The sequence below is a fragment of the Crassostrea angulata genome, chromosome 1 (assembly GCF_025612915.1).
Source record: "Crassostrea angulata isolate pt1a10 chromosome 1, ASM2561291v2, whole genome shotgun sequence".
NCBI lineage: Eukaryota > Metazoa > Mollusca > Bivalvia > Ostreida > Ostreidae > Magallana > Magallana angulata.
Genome location: NC_069111.1, coordinates 5035646 through 5054517, shown reverse-complemented (window position 1 = coordinate 5054517; position 18872 = coordinate 5035646). Strand labels below are relative to the sequence as shown.

General features: G+C 30.7%; 1 protein-coding gene across 1 annotated transcript; it reads left to right on the top strand.

The window, feature by feature from the left end:
- Window positions 1–299: 299 nt before the first annotated feature.
- Window positions 300–8876, top strand: LOC128158510 (uncharacterized). Its single transcript, XM_052821384.1, has 6 exons — window positions 300–548; window positions 3478–3588; window positions 4733–4772; window positions 5663–5775; window positions 6270–6308; window positions 6408–8876. The coding sequence occupies exons 1-6, from the start codon at window positions 380–382 to the stop codon at window positions 7604–7606; spliced, it is 1671 nt and encodes a 556-aa protein (XP_052677344.1). The 5' UTR covers window positions 300–379; the 3' UTR covers window positions 7607–8876.
- Window positions 8877–18872: the final 9996 nt, after the last annotated feature.

The following is an 18872-nucleotide window of genomic DNA, read 5'->3' as shown; positions in this document are numbered from 1 at the left end:
CAAGCTCGGAAATCATTATCCGAGGTTGTTTTCCGAGCTTGAAGGAATAAAGCTAGCTATTTATCATAATATCTAAAATAACTTTGCATTATAAGACCTAAGCTACTGTTACTTTTTGACATTTACAATAGAACACAAAACTTCTCGTGAAGATTATAAAACAAAATTCAAATGGTACAGTTTATCTACAGTAGTACAGTATTCCAAGAATCCCTTACTATGAAGTCGAGCATGCGTATGCAAGTGAAAAAGACCAACTAGCGCTAGCAATAGAAAGTACATGTAGGTTTCGAACTTCCCATTATCGACTTTTCGACTTTCACGTGACTCAGTGACGCAAGTGCGATTTACTTATCGGACGAGTTGTGTTGGGCTGGCCATGTTTCATTATAAGCTAAGGAAAGGGCCTTGTGCTTTCGAAGAATCTGTTTGGAAACAAGATGCAGTCTCCCTTCATTGTTCGAGTCCCGGGGATGACTACCATTGCCTCTCAGACGAAAATAACAGATTAGTAGAACTATGTATACAACATATCTGGGTCGATCCAAGTAAGTACAGAGAACATATTACCTGCTTAGAAAACGTTATCTTTCTTTTCTTATGATCACTATGCTTGATAACCGATCTATGTCAGATTAAGAATATTTGTGTGTAAATTTTGCTTGCGCATGCTGTCACGATGGTTTTAAAACCGAGATATTATTAGAAAGGAAACCGAAACTCTAAATATTGTTCTACTTTTACACTTGATTTGCGTATTAACGTCGATCAACTTAACTGCAATGTAGCATTGTTATGATTTTGTTGTAAGCACTATTAAAATAACAGTTTTAATGTTTCATGTAGTAGTTGCAAATCTATGATACTGAAATTGTAGACCCTTTTCATTTTTCTGGCATAACAGATGAATTTTTTGAATGAAACTAAACTAAAGTATCTTTAAACTGGACGTATAGGTTCAATGTATCAAGGGGTAAAAAAAGCATCGTCGTTATGCTTAATTTAATATCACATTAAAATAAATCATTTCTACTTATCATCAAATAACATATTTTGGCCAATTATTATTATATTATAGAATTATAATATCTTACATTAACTTCTCTTTGCTATGCATATACCTTTTCCTAAAATCAAATGCAAAGTGTTTATTAACTAAATCTTTTAGTTTTTTGGGGGATAAAGATACGTGTTGGTCGTGTTCACTATGTACAGACTGTTGTTTGCAATAACCCCATAAAACTCAAAGAACGCTTCCTTGTAGCTATTTAATTTGCTTTTTATTTGTTTAAACATGCAAACATTGTTTGCTCACAAGCAGTGTGGGTCATTTATTCTTGTCTCTTATCTATTTACTGTGGTTTCATTAATACTCGAGAACATAATTAAGTTTCCGTATGTGAGGTATATGAATCTAAATGATAGATTAAAGGATGATTCTTTTGTGGCCAATTGTCTTATCAATGCAGTATCATAAGAAATTGCAATTCAATGAGCATATTTGATTTCCTGGGTCAACTTAACAACAAAATCAATTGATATCACCAAGAGGCGCATGGGGCCACATTGCTCACCTCAGCAACAATGGCTTGGTATGGACGTTCAAAGGATATTTTGCCATATGTCCCCTCGGAAGAATAACAAAAAATAAATACTGCTAAGTATCCAAATTTTACACATGTTTTTGCATACATTTAATCTTTTTCATTGTACCTTTATGAATACCATTTTTACCACAAGAATATCCTATCCAAGATGATATTAAACTCAAGTTTTGGTAGGGGTACACTTGTAACTTCCAAATTCCTTTATTTTAGTTCTGCCCCCCCCCCCACCCCAAACACTTAATAAAGTGATCAAATATATGAGCATAAAGGTACATTTTCTTCATCAACTACTTACTACTTATTGTATTTCATTTTTAAAAAACCTATATGTGAAAGAAGATTATTATACCTCAATTGCTCAAATTAAAAACATTAAAAAATTTAATAGTTCTTCCCCATCAATAAACAATTGTTGTTTACCTGGCGTTAAATCGTGTGACGTTTTATAACCTCATTCACCTGATCGATGAATACATTCGAATGAAAAATGTTGTCACTTGATATGTTAAAGAGCTATTATAATCGATGTATTCACAGGCATATCACTCTATTTTACTAACGCCAACCCATTATTTTCATCTTTATTCAATAACAAGTAGTTACAGCATACCATCCCTTTTGCAAAACATTTCTATAATGATCAACCAAAATTTCGGTATCAATCGTAGAGTTTTAAGCAAGATACATAGATTGGTTTGAGTCATGTTTTTGTTCACATGAGTTCCTTACATTCAAAATAAGATTTTAAAATTTAGTATTTCCTATTCAGCATAGCTGCATTTAAAATATAAACAAACTAAAGCATGAAATCAGCTCTGTGTACAAACATAGCATTGTGCGCAAAGCTCTGTATCTTGCTTATATATCAAACAGATATTTTCTTATACAAATCACACTACAAGAAAATATCATTATGACTTTTTGCTTTGTCAGCTTCTGAGAAGTTTACCCTTCAGAAAAATATTTCAAGCAAAAAGACATATATTGCACCGTCAAAAACACTTTCACATGAAAGTCGAGTCAGTAATTGGAGGGACAAAACAGAATACTGACACAATATTCACAAAATTTCTATTCAAATAAAAAGTTGTTGGCGTTTCGTCTTTTAATGTGTATTAGCTACATGGGACATGTAATGAAGATATAAGGGAATTAAAATATATTGTTTTAAAAGTGCAAAATAAAATATAATCCTGAAAACGTGTATTGCTATTTAAACAAAATTATTTATGTATTAAAATCTTTGTTAGAGTTTGCAACTCTAAAGGAATTAGAATAGTCCCTGATAATAAAACTTTTATTTTTGGTGTCTTAGATGATGTGAACTCAAAAGCATTCAATATTGTACTCATATTGATAAAAAAATACATATACAGAAGTAGATGCCAGAAAAACCAATTAACAGTAAATGCCCTTATGAATGATTTAAAACAGTTATATAAAGTATTCCAATTCTGTGCAAAAGAAAGAAGTGAAATGGATAAGTTCAATACAGACTGGGAAATTTGGACCCCTGTGATTAACTCACTCTAGAGTGCTCTCTCTCTCTCTCTTTCTCAATAAAAAAGGTGCTCAATATGTAGTTTGTTTTTTTCTCTCTTAGTAAACGTTCATTATATATGCATTATTGATGTAATTGTTCTCGTTGCTTTCTTAAACATACTTTGTGTCCTTGAAAATTTGTGATGTATGTACGTGATGTATGTAGAAGCAGTTGGTTATTAATAAACATTTCATCCCAAAAAACAAAAAAAAAAAAACAAAACAAAACAAAACAAAACAAAACTTTGTGTATTAAAATCTTTATATAATAACGTATATGTCAATGACATGAATATATTTTAATTATAGCTTAACTTTTTTTCCAAAGACTACTGTCCGGTATACAACACCGGGGCCAACACTCTTGATACAGTTCCCTGTAATGTGACCACTGGATCGTGTCCAAGCACGCGAATTTGGTCGAATGAAATTTATAAGTGTAAGTTTATCTTAAACTATGTAGTTCTTTAACTAGTATTGTCAACGGATTTTCATAACATACAACTATTGTTGTCTATCCACACCCACTATAATTTGATAGTAGGATGACTTTTATTTATTTATATATGCGAACTGTTTACATGTACATTTATATCATTATTTGAGTGCTTGTGCATTTTTATTTTCCTGATAAAAGTTTATTCAATTTAAAAAAAAAAGATATAAACAAAGATTAAAAAGTTCTCGTGGATATGAACTTGGTTGGTCACGTGATCAAATCCTGTGAAGCCCAAAAGGATTCTCAAAAGGTTTGATCACGCAACATTTTAACATTGCTGTTTTTTTCTTATATTTACGTTTGAGAAAGGCAAATTGTTCAGAATCATTATGATTACCATGATTTTAAGTTAACAATAATGCAATCATTACTATGACGGTGGTTTTACGTTTACAATAACGCAATCATTACAATAAACGATGGTTTGACGCTAACAATAACGCAACCGTCAAAGCATAATCGCGTGAAATTATCAGGTAGTCATTACACATCATAACAGAGTTCACATAGAAATGAACGTTTTCGCTATTTTATAGGTTCATATAAGGAAGCATATTTGTAAATGTAAATATACAGAAATGAACATTTTTTCTCTTTTATTGGTTACTTATTTAAAACAATATTTGCAAATGTAAACATTTATGAAAATGAGCGTTTTCAAATGCTCACGGGAATATGAGATTGGTTGGTCATATGATTAAATTTTGTGTTTAAAGTCCGATGACCTCCTCAGAATATTTAAAGAAACGTTTTAGAAAGGCAATCATTTAATATTAGCTTTGTTTTTATGTTTAGAGCAATGTAATCGTCAAACAATAAGCGCAGTAATCTTTATTACGTCATTGCAAAGTTCATACATTGCAAAGTTCATACAAATGGTCAAACATGTAGGTTTATAAAAGGAAACAAATATTACCAATTAAAGAGGTGATTCAATCCTTGGATCAGGATTCCATGTTTGAACATTTAGTATTCATGCTATGCTGCCAATCAATCACTCGAGTGTGATAAGCTTTTATGTTTTGCCGACTTTATATTTTGTCAGGAAGCTTTTGCAAAGTTTAGGTTTCTTATATATTTTCAGATCCTGTATGTTTGAACAAAACGTATAATGATGGTGAAAAGTAAGTCTTTTGTGTTCCTCTATTAATACTACTGTGAGTATTAAAGTTATTTGTAGAAGTTGTCAAATGATCATTTCCTGCCCTAAATACTATTTATGCCTATGGAATACATTCTAGATTAAAAAAAAATCCAAACTGAATATTTTTATAGGGGGGGGGGGGGTCCGAAACAGATGTATTGGTAATTTGTAAGGGTTTCAATTCTGAAAAGGATGGGGATTGACATTGAACAAATACTTTATTTAAATTTTAACAACCGTAAGTGAAAATCAACAATTAGAACAATACGCTACCATTTCATAAGCTATTTATCAGTGCTCGTTATTTACAGAAAACTTATTTTCATCAAAAACGGTAATACGTCTTTGACAAATATCTTTCAAAAGGCGGAGCCTATAAAATTTAATGGAAACTATTCGAAATTTTGAAATTTCCTTTCGTTGGCTTTTTCTCTCTGCATTTATATTTTGCTTCAAAGAACAACTGATTATGATAGGTTTCTTGCTCTCTTGTTTAATTTCTTTTTGAATTTAAGCGACGTTTGTCAGGGCAGTAGTGATCAACTCTTATGAATTGACGATGTTAAGAGGTGAATTAACCCATATGCAAGCATTTTGCATTTTTAGTATTTTATTGGCTTTATTTACTTTTTTTTGGCCTTGTTTTATAATCAGAATGTTATTGAAGTCACCATTGAAAAAGCGTAGTTTGGTTTTGATTTTACCCGTTGACGTTTGAGATATAAAATAATTATGTGTAAAGTTTATAATCAAAGATGAACATAAACAGAATGATCAAATGTTTTGTTGGGTTTCATATTTAAAACAAATTAATAATTATGTTACATAAAACATTTTCAATTAATCGTCGGTATTTTAAATTTGTTTTAGTGTTTCAAACGAAGCAGTCTCATTGCCGCTGGGGATATTAATCGGAGTTCCTGTATCTTTGTTCATTGTTTTCTTTGCACTGTTTTTAATCGGGCATTGTATTTGCAGAAGAAGTAAGTATTATAAAACTAAGTTTACAAAAGATATTAATAGAAATAAATACAAACAGCACAACCTTTATAAGTTTTCTTTTGATTAGTTACATAGAATACTACAATAAAACATTATAAAGAAGAACTGCATGCAAGTAATTTTTATGATTTGAAAGATTGTTTTAAAAATACTTTACCAACTGGAAGTGCATAATTTTGCCTATCGATGTTGAATCATAAACCATTTAGTGCATTTTCAATGAATCTCTTGTTATGTACTGCAATAACTCTGATGACATGTTCAGTGATAGCTACGTCATCGGAGCAATGGCAATTTCTAACAAAATTCATTATCACTATATTTATTTTTATTTTCAAAGACATAATAGTAATATTATTTAATAATAAAAATATTAATTATAATAATATTATTAAGCTGATGGGCTGTATTGCCCAAGGTTGTATTTCTGAATAAATAATAATATTTGAAATGTCATATTTTATTCTGTTTTTAGGACAATACAAGGAGGGAAATGAAGAAATTCCTTTTGATGGTATGTCCAGTTCTCTACTAAAGATATCAATACTTAATATTTTTACATTCTGACATAATAATGTATGACCTGATAAATAATTATTTTTTGACTTATTAGATTTCAGCTTAGAGAAACCTTTCTATAAAACATCAGCCTTTCACGAGGGAGTGAACTTTATCACCAGCGGTGGTGAAGTACTCTGTTTGGTAGGCCTATGGGGATCTGGGAAAAGGTCAACAGCTAAACAATTATACGTGGCTGTCACGAATTCATCACCGATATTAATCAGCAATCCTCTTACATTTGACGTTACAGAATACCATGAACCAATTATCGTGGACATGACACTTGCAATAGACATATCAAAGTCCGAAAACGAAAACCTAGCAGAGAAAACGCACATGTTATTTGAAAACATGTCCTCTTCAAACACATGTACAAAAGCTTTCATAATCTTTTTAATTGATGAAGATCGGGAAAATATCGTTAAATTTGTCAGATCCCTTGGAAAGAAAACAAAAGTCAAAGATCTATCAGAGAGTTTAACAAAAGGAGATCGGACTCAAATCCTATATTCACAATTTGAAACTTTCTGTCGGAATGAAAACTTCAGTAAAGTTGAAAAACTGGCAGTTGGTAAAGGCAAGGACCATTCATTAGGATACTCAGAAATATGTGCTCTTTTTATTAGATGTTCTTATTTCCAAACATTTGGTCCCGTGTTATTTCGAAATCGTCCTTTACAATATTTAAAGTCATATTTACAACAAATGCACAGATTTGCTGAAAAAGAAAAATTTCTAATGTTGGTGTATATGAGTCTAAATCAAATGGAGATAAACGTTAACAACCCAGACGACATTCTCTTTAAAATACTGGAGTCGTGCAATTGTGTACCAGCTAGAAAGGAGACGAAAAGCAAGAAAAAACAAATAGAAATTACTGGAACTGAAGTAACACTAGAAACAAGTAATACTGAGCATGTATCATCCTCAGAAAATAAGCCAAAAAAGCGCATTATGAGCAGAGAGGATATTATTTCCTTGATACCTATGGAGTTTGTAAACAAGCTAAAGGTACAAGAGGCGTGTGTTTACAGATTACAACATGACGTCATAAAGAGAATGACGCTTATTGTGTTTGGAACCTATCACTTTGATAAACTGCTTGAGTTATCTGAGCCAGGGGAGTTAAAGGAATATGTTAAAAAACAAAGCAGGACAACTTTTGTTGCGCAATGCCAAATTGAACCTCCTATTTTAGAAATCAGTGGAAAACAATGGAGCCAATACCAAGAAAGATTACAATGGAGATAAAAAATTTAATCAAATATTTATCAAATGAATGTAAATGTCAACACTGGAAACGACATGATTTTTACTGGAGCCTTGTAGCTAATTCCTACAAAATATTATATATAAAAGAATTTTGAAGTAAATATTTTTGTAAAGTTTAAAAGAAAATTAAAGACCTTCCCTTTTTATGGCAAATTACTGCTGCTCCGCGTTCGGAACAGCCGTATAATGGGGGTGTTAACACTCATTTAAAAGAAATATCAAAGATGAAGAAAAATAGCTGTAGTGTATCTTTTATAAAGATAAAACATTATTCATGGAAGAAAACATAACACCGTGTTTATGGATAATAATACAGAATACTTATCCATAGAAATGTATTGAAATAAATATTCTTAAGTCTCATCTAAACAACTGAAAAATATGGTATAGATAACGGTTTCTTATTTTTTTAACTTAGAAATTGATATTCAATATGTACTATCTAGGACGTTTTGAGGTTTAGCGTTAAAGCAAAGTAAACACTTGGACTTACGAAGGATTTTTTAAAAAATTGAATAAAACATTTCCAAAAATATTAGATATACTTCCAATCCCTATATTCATGTTTTATATCGACAGTCAATGAAAACAAAGTTTGTTTGTTAATGATGCACCGCTATGTACGCATTGATAGTTATCTACATCTGTGCCTGCATGGATTAACTATTTATCAAAAAAATTTCCATTACGAATACTTATATTTGGATAGAAAATATTTTTTTAGTCAAAGTGCATGTACATGTATATACGCTATCTTTTTAATTCAAAAGAAAAAAATCTCCGAAACCAAGAAAACGGTCTACTTAGTAGACAGTGGCTTATGTATCAAAATTCATTCAGTATAGTTAGCATGTGAATTTACACCTGAATTTATTTCAATAACTGACAATTAGATCAGTTACTTTGTTGCTTTAATGTTTATAGTTTTATTGATTGTGTCTACTGAATGATATTTTTTCAACATTCCAACAATTGAGCACACTTATATTACCTATATATGTTATGAAGTATTCTTGAAAGTTGTCAACATCGCTTTAATTGCTAGTTTCCCCGTAAGTTGTAGATGTTGTACATATTTGTTTTATTCATCAAAGCTAATTCAAGATGCTTTCATCAGACATACGAGTGTTTCAACCTTTTTGAGAGAGAGAGAGAGAGAGAGAGAGAGAGAGAGAGAGAGAGAGAGAGAGAGAGAGAGAGAGATTGTCTGTCGTTTTGACATAATTTGCATAATAACACATCAAAAGAGTCCGACTGTTAGAGCTTCAGTACTTTATTCTGTATTTCCTTTGATATTGATATTGAATAAAAAATACGTAGCTTATAAATTAATTCTTTTTTTCATAGCTTAAGGTGGTTCACTACATTTTGAAAAATATTCTCATAGCAGAAAATTACTTGATTATGACAAAAAGCACAATAGGTAAGAAGTATATGACTCAAATAGGCGAAAAATGTGCAATTTTGTATAAATAGTATAAATAATGATTTAAGAAATGAAGATAATAATTTTTCTATTGATTGACGTATCAAAGAAAATATTGACCGGAAAACTTTTTCATCAATGCGCGTAGCGCATTGATGAAATTTTCCGGTCAATTTTTTCTTTGATACGTCAATCAATAGAAAAATTATTATCTTCATTTCTTAAATCATTATATATTTTAGATAAAGTCAATAAAGCTAAATCATCAATTATCTATCAATACAGGTAAAAAGGTTGATAGGTCAAAAGTCCAACAATTGACAAGTCGACCTGTGCTACCCTTAAATCTTTTAAATCACCTGTGAACCCGTCAACATGTGAACCCGTCAACCTATAGACCTGTCCAATTGTCAACCTGAGAACTCGTCAACTTATCAACCGTCGAGTTGTCAACTTGTCAACCCTTCGACTTGTCAAGCTGTTGATAAATATCCGATCTAATTAATTTTTATCCTTAACTTATCAGAACATTAAGAAATCCTTTTCTTTCCTTTTATAACTAAAAATGACAACAATTAATTTGCCAGAAAAAACAACGCCAACACGCCAATATTGTCTAACCCGATTATTTATATCGATAAATAAGTTGACATGAGAACTACATGTACTTTTGTCTTACACTGTATTTGAGCTACATGTACATCTCTTATGAAACGTTATTTGTTATTTTTCGTATTCCGAGGTAAATATCATTTTTTAACGTAAAAAATTGCAGATAATCTTCATAAAAAAAAGAAGTTAATATGAATGAATGGTCCATGGATTTTTCAAAGTCACCTATCTTGAACTACAATTTAGGATATTTGTGACATAAATATCTCTATTTTCATATTCACATTTGTTAATCTAAGAAAAAATATAATTCCCTTTATACATTTTAAATAAATGACTGGCGTTACGTTATCTTTTGATTTAAACACTTAGAACAGTTCTACAAATTAGGAAAAAGAACACATATTTTCATCTTACTGCCTCCGGGTAATGTTTTACGTTCAGAAATATCTGAAAAGTGTATATATGTTACATGTTCCAATGATTTTCAAATAAGGAATTCGGTTAAGACTGGGGGAGGGGGTCCACTTAAACGTTGAGAGATACATGGTCATTTTTCTTTTCATTTTTTTAAATTTTAAATGGTCAATGTACAATTCGAAGTTTTTTTTTAATTTCATTTGTCCGTTTTCAGCAAAATACAGAGTTTTTTGTAATTTTTGTATGTATACAATGCTTGTATCATGTCTTTGTTTACATTTAGGTTGCTGGCTATAATATCAGAATTTAAACAATATGGGTTGAGCAAGATAGTAAAAATTGTTTAATTGTGATCATAGTTAACAAGTATAAAAAAGAAAAAAAACTTATTTGAGTGAACTTTTTACTACTTAAGGAAGGAGTCTTTTCTGGTTTTCGACTTGTCAAACATAAATTTGATTAATTGTTCATTAAATCAAGATGAAAGGAAATTAAAATAGTATATTTTTCTTTTTCTTTTTTTACTATCATACAACTTGGCATAGAGAAAGTAATCAATGTCTAGAATCTAACAATGACTATATTTTTGGCATAATATTGCCCTATGAAAATATCACGTTTCGCAATTCAGAATTTCTGCAGATTAATGAGTCTGTTTTAGCATTTTAAAAACAATAACATTCATGTTGGATTTTTCTTCTAATGTGAACTAATGATATGATAATTGGGGGTTTCAGAACATGTTTTTAAAATATGATTTGCCTATCAAATTACATTTTTATAAGCTTTTTAAAGCGTCCATTCTATACATTGATTTTTGTGAAAAAATCACTAAAACCAGGTTTTTTCTCTTATTTAATGGTCAATATATTAGCTTTTCTGTCATTTTATATCTTTATACCAAGTCTTCATAATACATAAAAATCAGAAATATTTTATTATTGGAAACATAAAAAAAATAATCAAATTTTCTTCAAAATTTAAGAAAAAATTAAGAGGAAATGCGGGCTAAGCAATATCAATTTTAGTATAAATATTTATTCCAATTAAGTAGTATAAGCTGATAGACATTCTGATATTCTATCATTTCATCGAAGAATAGAATCTTCAAATCTTAAACAAATGTCTACAGAATTTCAAAGAGCTATACTTATTTTGATCATCCTTTACGTTGAGGAAAAAGGTAGTGACCTTGACCTGACCTTGATGCGAAAACAAAAAGGTCAAATTTGATTAAACTAAAAGACTCATTTGGTAATAAGATCCGTTTGACGGTGTCAAAATTTTATGAATTTCTTATTATGAGAGGTATGTTTGATAACAATAAGACTCCTTCCTTAACAATCAATGTAAAAAAAAACAATACACGGACAGTGCATGTATTTACAAAACAGAGAATTGCGAGGCATGTATCTTGCTTATAATTTGACAGCAGACCTTCAGCTTTCGGTAACACATAATAAATGTCTTCATAAAGCATTGTAAACAACAAAATAGGAAACTTAAGATATAGCTCAAATCGTGACTATCTTCCTTAACAAATTAACATTGATTTTTAAATTAGGAATTATTGGTAAAAACCTACAAAATTATGAAAAAAAGAAAGGAGCTTTATTGGTCACTGGATTGTCGATGTTGATAAATTTAGCTTAGGACTTCATCTAACGTGTTTGCTCGGTTTGCACAGATGTTTTTAGGGGTTTTGTCTGGTGTTACTATATAAGTAACAAGTACTGGTTGTTTTTTGTTAGTTTAGGTAGCTATTCATTCGGTGCCTACACTAGTTTACATCAGAAAAGGTGCAGTATTTTTGGACCCTTGTAGTGTGAACTTCTGTTTGTGTCTCCTGATGAGTGATGCCAAGATTCAGAATCTATGTGGTTTCATTTAGCCGCGTTGAGTTGCAGGACCTGACTGCCTACATTATGTTGAATATCCTGTATTGTTGCAACACAGTGACCATCTTTTGTAACTTTAAAGTAATATATTTCGACCACCGATCAATTTCGACCAAATTACTAAAACTCAACACAAGGATTCAGGGAATTGTTTAGAAACGTATACTGTTTCCGGCATTAGAGAAAATCCGTCGCCAAATTTGTTTTCTTTTTAAATTATTTGATCATAATAATGTTTTCTTGTTTGAAATCCCCGTTTTCAGGACGCTTGCTATCACGTCGGCAAATACAAGAGAGGTAATTCTTACTTTTATCTGGGTCCATACAAAGAAATTTGTTTTCAGAAGTATATATAGGAATTCAAATCATTTTTAAAAGAAGCGTAATAATGAACAACTGACTACACTGGATTTAGAACTACAAATAAAAACGCACAGAAGATGAATATCAGGGATTTTCCGTTATATAGCTAATTAACAATGCAATGCAAATATTAAAGAACTTGTGAATGCGGCTTTATTTCAGGAATTATTTCTTTGAGTATTATGTGGTGATAATTTCGGTAGGGGCGAGGTCAAATCCTTGACCACGCTCCGACCGAAATTATTACCTTATAATATTCAAACAATGATTTCTTATTACTTATATTCATATTATTTCCAATTTCTACACTTTTAAACAACATTATTTTAAAACCACTATTTTCTATGTAGCACATGCTATGTATTACTACGCGGTGCAGCAAATACCGTTTCTCGGTTATGCTATAACACACGCCCATTTTGTGTCTCTCATGTTTTATTAAGTTTTTGGGTTTTAGGGTTCAAAATTGACTCGTAATGTAATCACAGACAAAGACAGTTGAAATTGTAAATATAAGTTATTAAAATCCCATGAAGCCTATAAAGAGTCTACTTAGGCATTTTCAGGGGAAACTCTATCACAGAATCAGATTCAAGAGCATAATAATTTTTCTCCGACATTATAGAGGAAAGAAATTTTAACTTCTAAGTTCTTTTTACGGAACAAAACGGACAGAGAAGCATAGGGAGTTAAATTTGACCGTGATTCGTGGATGGACTAAACATGAAAGGTCTGTGATATTGCGTTTCCGATTTTGATCGAGGCTTGTAATAAAGTCAGGAATTGATTTTAACTGAGTTAACTCCTTTGACAAATTGCGATTTTAATTTTCAAGAACGCCTCTTTACGATGTCGATCCATAAACATTATTCTGTTTACAGACCTATCTTAACATGGATCATTTATCCCCCGCAATGTTATTTTTTTTTCAAAAAAAAAAAAGAATGAATAAAACTTCGTATAACAAAATACAGATACAATTATTTTTTATGCATAAATTATGTTTTCATTACGATATCTCATAGGTGTGTTTCAGGAAAAAGTAGTGTCCTCTTGACCCATAATGATGTTATGCAGGAATAACAGCGGATTGCGCAAACAGTGTTATATAAGTGAAAACATCTGCAAGTGTAAATATTTGTTCATATACCTGTATAGATCTTGTTCCTACATGTACTTATGTTGTGCATTGTATTGAAAATGATATTGTAGAGCACATTCCCCTGACACTATTCATTAACAAAAAGCTTTCAAAAGTGTAATAAAAATCAATACCCTGCTAAGTACCAGGGCTTAAATGCTGATTTATCACTTCTCAATTGGGTTGAAGAAGTATTCAATTCAGAAAACAGAAATGATATATACAATAATTTTACTCAAAAATACCCAAAACTTACTGAAAAGCATGTACCAACAAAAACAGTTATTGTTCGACCCTCTGATAAGCCTTATACATGTTTTACTTATGCTGCCGGAAACGAATGTGACTAAGAACAAAATATATTTAAAAAAACTATACGCACCAATGACCCACAACATTGTCAACAGTTTAAATGTATCCGTAATAAAATAAGTAGCCTACTTCGCAATGCCTAAAGATATTAGAAAAATTTCTATTTGAGTCATATACTTCTTACCTATAGTGTTTTCTATCATAAACAAGACATTTTCGCTCTTGTTGAGAGCAAAGAGGTCTTCCGTTTGATTTTTAAAAGATGGAATGACTTTAGTTTTGAATTTTGTCAACAAACATATCTGAAAGTGGGGGTGGGATCTAAAATAGCTATGGGTGAAAAAATATAGATCCCTTTGGATCCCTAATTTGAGGGATCAGTTTCTTTTCCTTTATATCAAATAAAATATATTTAATTTTTAATACATTTTGTGTAAAATTGTTCAAAATTCGTTACTGTTTTTGACATATCTGGGAAGGTCGTTTTAAGAACCGATCCTGTAACTCCTGTTAGGGTCCAGATAACAAACAAAACTATGGTTGTAGATTGTTAAGCACATTATTTTGAACATATTTTGATCAAAATTAAATATTTACATTCTACTGTGTTTTTCCATTAAATTCCGTGATGTTTAAATGCCTCTAAATGCAACACCTATTCACTGCGTATGAATTTACATGTAATTTACATAAGTAGTTCTCAAACAGTGATTTTTATGTAATCGGTTAAAAATGTATTTCATAAATGTTGTCAAAACACCATGTTTTATAATTTTTCAACAAAACAGTTGACTTTATTGTTAAAAGCAATATTTCAATAGTTATTTTTTATGGATTATATTTTCATGCTCGTCGATCTCATCTCAACGGTCTCTGTGAAAACCAGTTTAAACCGGTATTACAAATCAGCTGTTCTTGCTGTTACTAATTTACTCCCTCCGTGGTCTTCACTTTATATCGATTTATTTCAGTAAACAATTGATTTCTTCAGTAAGGGAATGTAAATATAAGCATTAAATGATTTATTTTTGACGTCGTCGTGTCAATAACTGCCGTCAGGTGAGCAGACAAATTATCATAACGCGCTAACGCGCGTTATTCAATTTGTCTGCTCACCTGACGGCAGTTATTGACACGACGACGTCAAAAATAAATCATTCAATGCTATATTGCCTTTCAAAATTTTTCTCTATTTTGAAATAGTGAAGATCAAAATTTCAGACTTTTGGTCCCTTAAAATCCCTAAATACGTAAGAATTGAGATAACAGTAGTTGTCTTGAATAGGTAAATAACGTTACAATATAAATAATTACTTCTATAATGTATCACAAATGATTTATTTCACAGTTAAAAATTATTATAAAAAGAATAAAGATTCCTTTCCGTCCCTCATTTAAAGGCAAGCCAATTTTTCTTGATATCAAATGAAATTTTTTGATTTAATAAAACTTTTATGTTTACATTTTTATACAAAATACATGTGAGAAAACTGATATTCAAAGAAAACCATGCAAAATCGCAACGCTGTTTTTTTTCCATATTTCGAGCTTGGGTGAGCATCGGCACTTTTAATTACAGAGCAATACAAATGCTTCTATAACATTTACAATCTTTGATCTACAATCCCGTAAAATTTGAACTCATATCTTTATTCCGAACAAGCCGACCCTCGAAATGTCGTTAAAATTTCCATATGTCAAAAATATTAATGACGTCATAAATAAAATACATTACATTACATGAGGTTCAAATCAGTATCTATTAGTTTTGAAAGTTTCAAAAATTCGAGAGTTGTTCTCGAGAAATTGTATCCACAAAAATACGTAAGAAAAAAAGAATAATAAAGGGAAAAGAAACAATGCAATAACAAAAAGATATTCCGTTGGAACCTTAGTTACATTAAAGGCGATGAGCTACTATCAAAATTCCAGTCAGGGTTCTTGACAGAAGATCGAATTGTTAACCAACTAGTAGTACTTTATGATAAAATTATATCAAACTTAGGCAAAGTAGAAGATATTTTTAATTTACCGTGATATTTGTAAAGCATTCGATAGAGTTTGGAATCTAAACCTTATTCATAAACTTGAGGGGCTAGATTTTGGGAAACATATTAGGCTGGATCGAAAATTATATTATTTGACTCATGGCGACAGAGAGTAACATCAGAAGGAAATACATCTACATTTAAAATGTTAGATACTGGGATTCCCTAGTATTTTGTCATTTCCTAAATGTTAAATATTAATGACATTACTAATAGTATTTCAAACAATATTAGACTATGTAACGCAGTCCGAGCAACTATTCCCATTTTATGTAATTAGTTAAACCAATTGTCACCCAGGTAGCTTTTTGATATTTAAGCACTGATCGCCCCAGGCGATTAATTCCCTCCTTCGGAATAAAAAGTCCGATGTTTTGTTTACATTTTATTTTAGTAACTGTTAAATCTCGATATAGATATATAAAATCAACAAAGTCCACAATAAACAATAAATCCAAAGAATATCACATTGTAGTCTAAACGGAGTCAAAAACGCACTGCACCGTATTAAATTATCGCTCTAGATATATACATGTAGTAAATTGTCATCATTCCTAATGAGTGATCGGTTATATAAACAATGGGGCATCACTCCTTTTGAGTGACTGGGTATAAACAATTCTAAAAATAGCACGAGTGACTGAAAATAAGGAAAATGATAGGTAACTAATTTAACAATAAATAAATAAATAAGACTAGAATTTTTAAAGTGTTACAATTATTTTACAGATAATACTTCTCTATTTGCTTTGATTTGTGATATCATACAACAAGCTTTATAAGTTACTAATGACCCTGACTTAATAAAATTTTAGTCCAACACATGAATTGTAGATTTTAATTCAAATAAAACTGTAAATGTTGACTTTACTTAGAAAAATGATAAACAGTAACAAAAGTCATGTACTCGTAGTCTTGCATCTACAATCTGATGGTGGTTTTTGTTAGTGGTATTTCTGAAAAAGCATTCAAAAGGCTAAATATATTAACATTGCTCAATCATTTAATTGATAGATAAAATACTTGTTTAAAAATTATGTTGCTTTTATTAGACTTATATTGGAATATGTTGATGTTGTGTCGGGCAACTGTATCAAGAAAAATCAAGAAAAGGTACTAATTGAAGCAGCCAGAATAATAACAGGGCTGAGAGTTAAATGTTTTAAAAGCATCTTATATAGTGACTTTTTATTTGCTAAACACTGCAAAAGTGTCTTATGTTCACAGTTATATTAGAGCTTCTAAGCCTTTTCGACTTTCTAAGTACAAAAACTGTGCTTCATCACATTTGATTATTATTTTGATAGTTATTTCATAGTACACTCTTTAATGATTTAGTGTACTTATTAAAATGTGCTGGATCATGGATACTTCATTCTTATGCCTGCATGTCTCTGAGTATTAATAAAGGTTGTGGATTTGAAAACGTAGGTGTGAATGCATATACATTAACTAACAAATTATTCTACAAATTATCTATGGAAAATTTCAAGATTATATTTTTAAATTCAATTTTCCCTTGTCTTGTTACAAAATAATATCAATAATATATCACTCTGTAAACTTGTAATACTATATCCTTTAGATTATATATTTTATAACAGCACTACATGACTCTCTATTTTGGAGAGGGTTCCCAATCCATTTGCCTTCTTAATAAAATATGTTTAGAATTTATTGTTTAAAATATGCTGCATATTGTTCGTTTTGTATTAACGTCCCTTTATACACTGTGTAATCACATAGGAACAGCTCATTCAAAATCTTAATGAACTTGAATTGAAATCTTGAAAAAAAAAGATTCGCTATAAAAGGAAAGGAATGTAATACATGAAGAATGAATGTCCCGTTTTTTTTAGTATCAAGCTCATTTCAAAAGATGTATATTACCCTTCATATCTAAAAGTTTTGCTTCTATAAGAGACAATAAGGTAACTTTGGATGATATACATTTTAACTTTGAAAGTGTGTTGTTGACAGTGTTAAGAGCATAAAAAGGGAAGGGAGTACAATGGTTTGATTGGACCAGAAAGTTACTAATATCAGGCGCATTACAAAGAATGTATATTACCCTTCATATCTATGGTACGACAAATTGACAACTATGAGCTAAACATAGTTTCACGTTAGATAAATTAGGTTTATCGACTTGTAACTAAAGTTTTCAAACCGCAAACTATAGTTAACGAATTGTTAACTATGGTTTTCATCTGTAAAACTATATTTAACGGTTGTAAACTATAGATAACGAATGATAATCTAAGTTTATCTGTCTGCAAATAACGTTGACAATAGATTAATAGATTTATATCTGTAAACTACATGTATATTTCTTTCTGTTTTTTTTTATAATTTAGTCAGACACAATGCATGTACAACCGTAATGTCACAACCTTTCTTTCGCGTAATATTTAAGGAACACAATAATAAAGTTGAAGTATTGTATTTCGTTGAATAGCCAAATTAAAAACAGAGATAATGAAAATATCCTCGCTTTCTTACAAAATGCACTCGTACTATTCACACTAGTTTTGTTACTCGGAATTGTCCAAAGTTAAAGACTTAGTTATTTCTTTGATGACGGTTAATCCAGTACATCTAAATCACGTCTGGAAATTTCCACGGCGGAACTCAAAACTGACTCTTTCACACAACGCGCATCTTTCACTCAAACATTCAATTAACACAATTAAGGAATTATAACACTCTCACGCCGGTGACTCTTTGATGGGAGGAATGACACTAATCTTAAGCAAAACAAACAACACCTATACTCTTTAGCTTTGTCCCCGGCCCTCGAGGGATCTGAAGTAAATGTTTTCAATTAATAAAGAATTAGAGAAAAAATAAAATGTCATGTTGGAAATTGAGATGTTCATTAAATTTACAATGTGACAATTCCTCCCCTCTCCGAGTAAGACTCTGACCCAGAGTTTAAGAAAACTTGGTTATACGTACTAGTAAAGGTATACACACATTTAAGATTAAATGTCCACATACAGTTCCCATATACCAGAGTCCCCAG

Bases quoted from the DNA above. Each gene is read 5' to 3' on its own strand.
- LOC128158510 (XM_052821384.1), top strand. From the start codon at position 380: ATGTTTCATTATAAGCTAAGGAAAGGGCCTTGTGCTTTCGAAGAATCT. The intron at 5,776-6,269 runs GTAAGTATTATA...TTCTGTTTTTAG, and splicing joins GCATTGTATTTGCAGAAGAA to GACAATACAAGGAGGGAAAT. The intron at 6,309-6,407 runs GTATGTCCAGTT...TTGACTTATTAG, and splicing joins TGAAGAAATTCCTTTTGATG to ATTTCAGCTTAGAGAAACCT.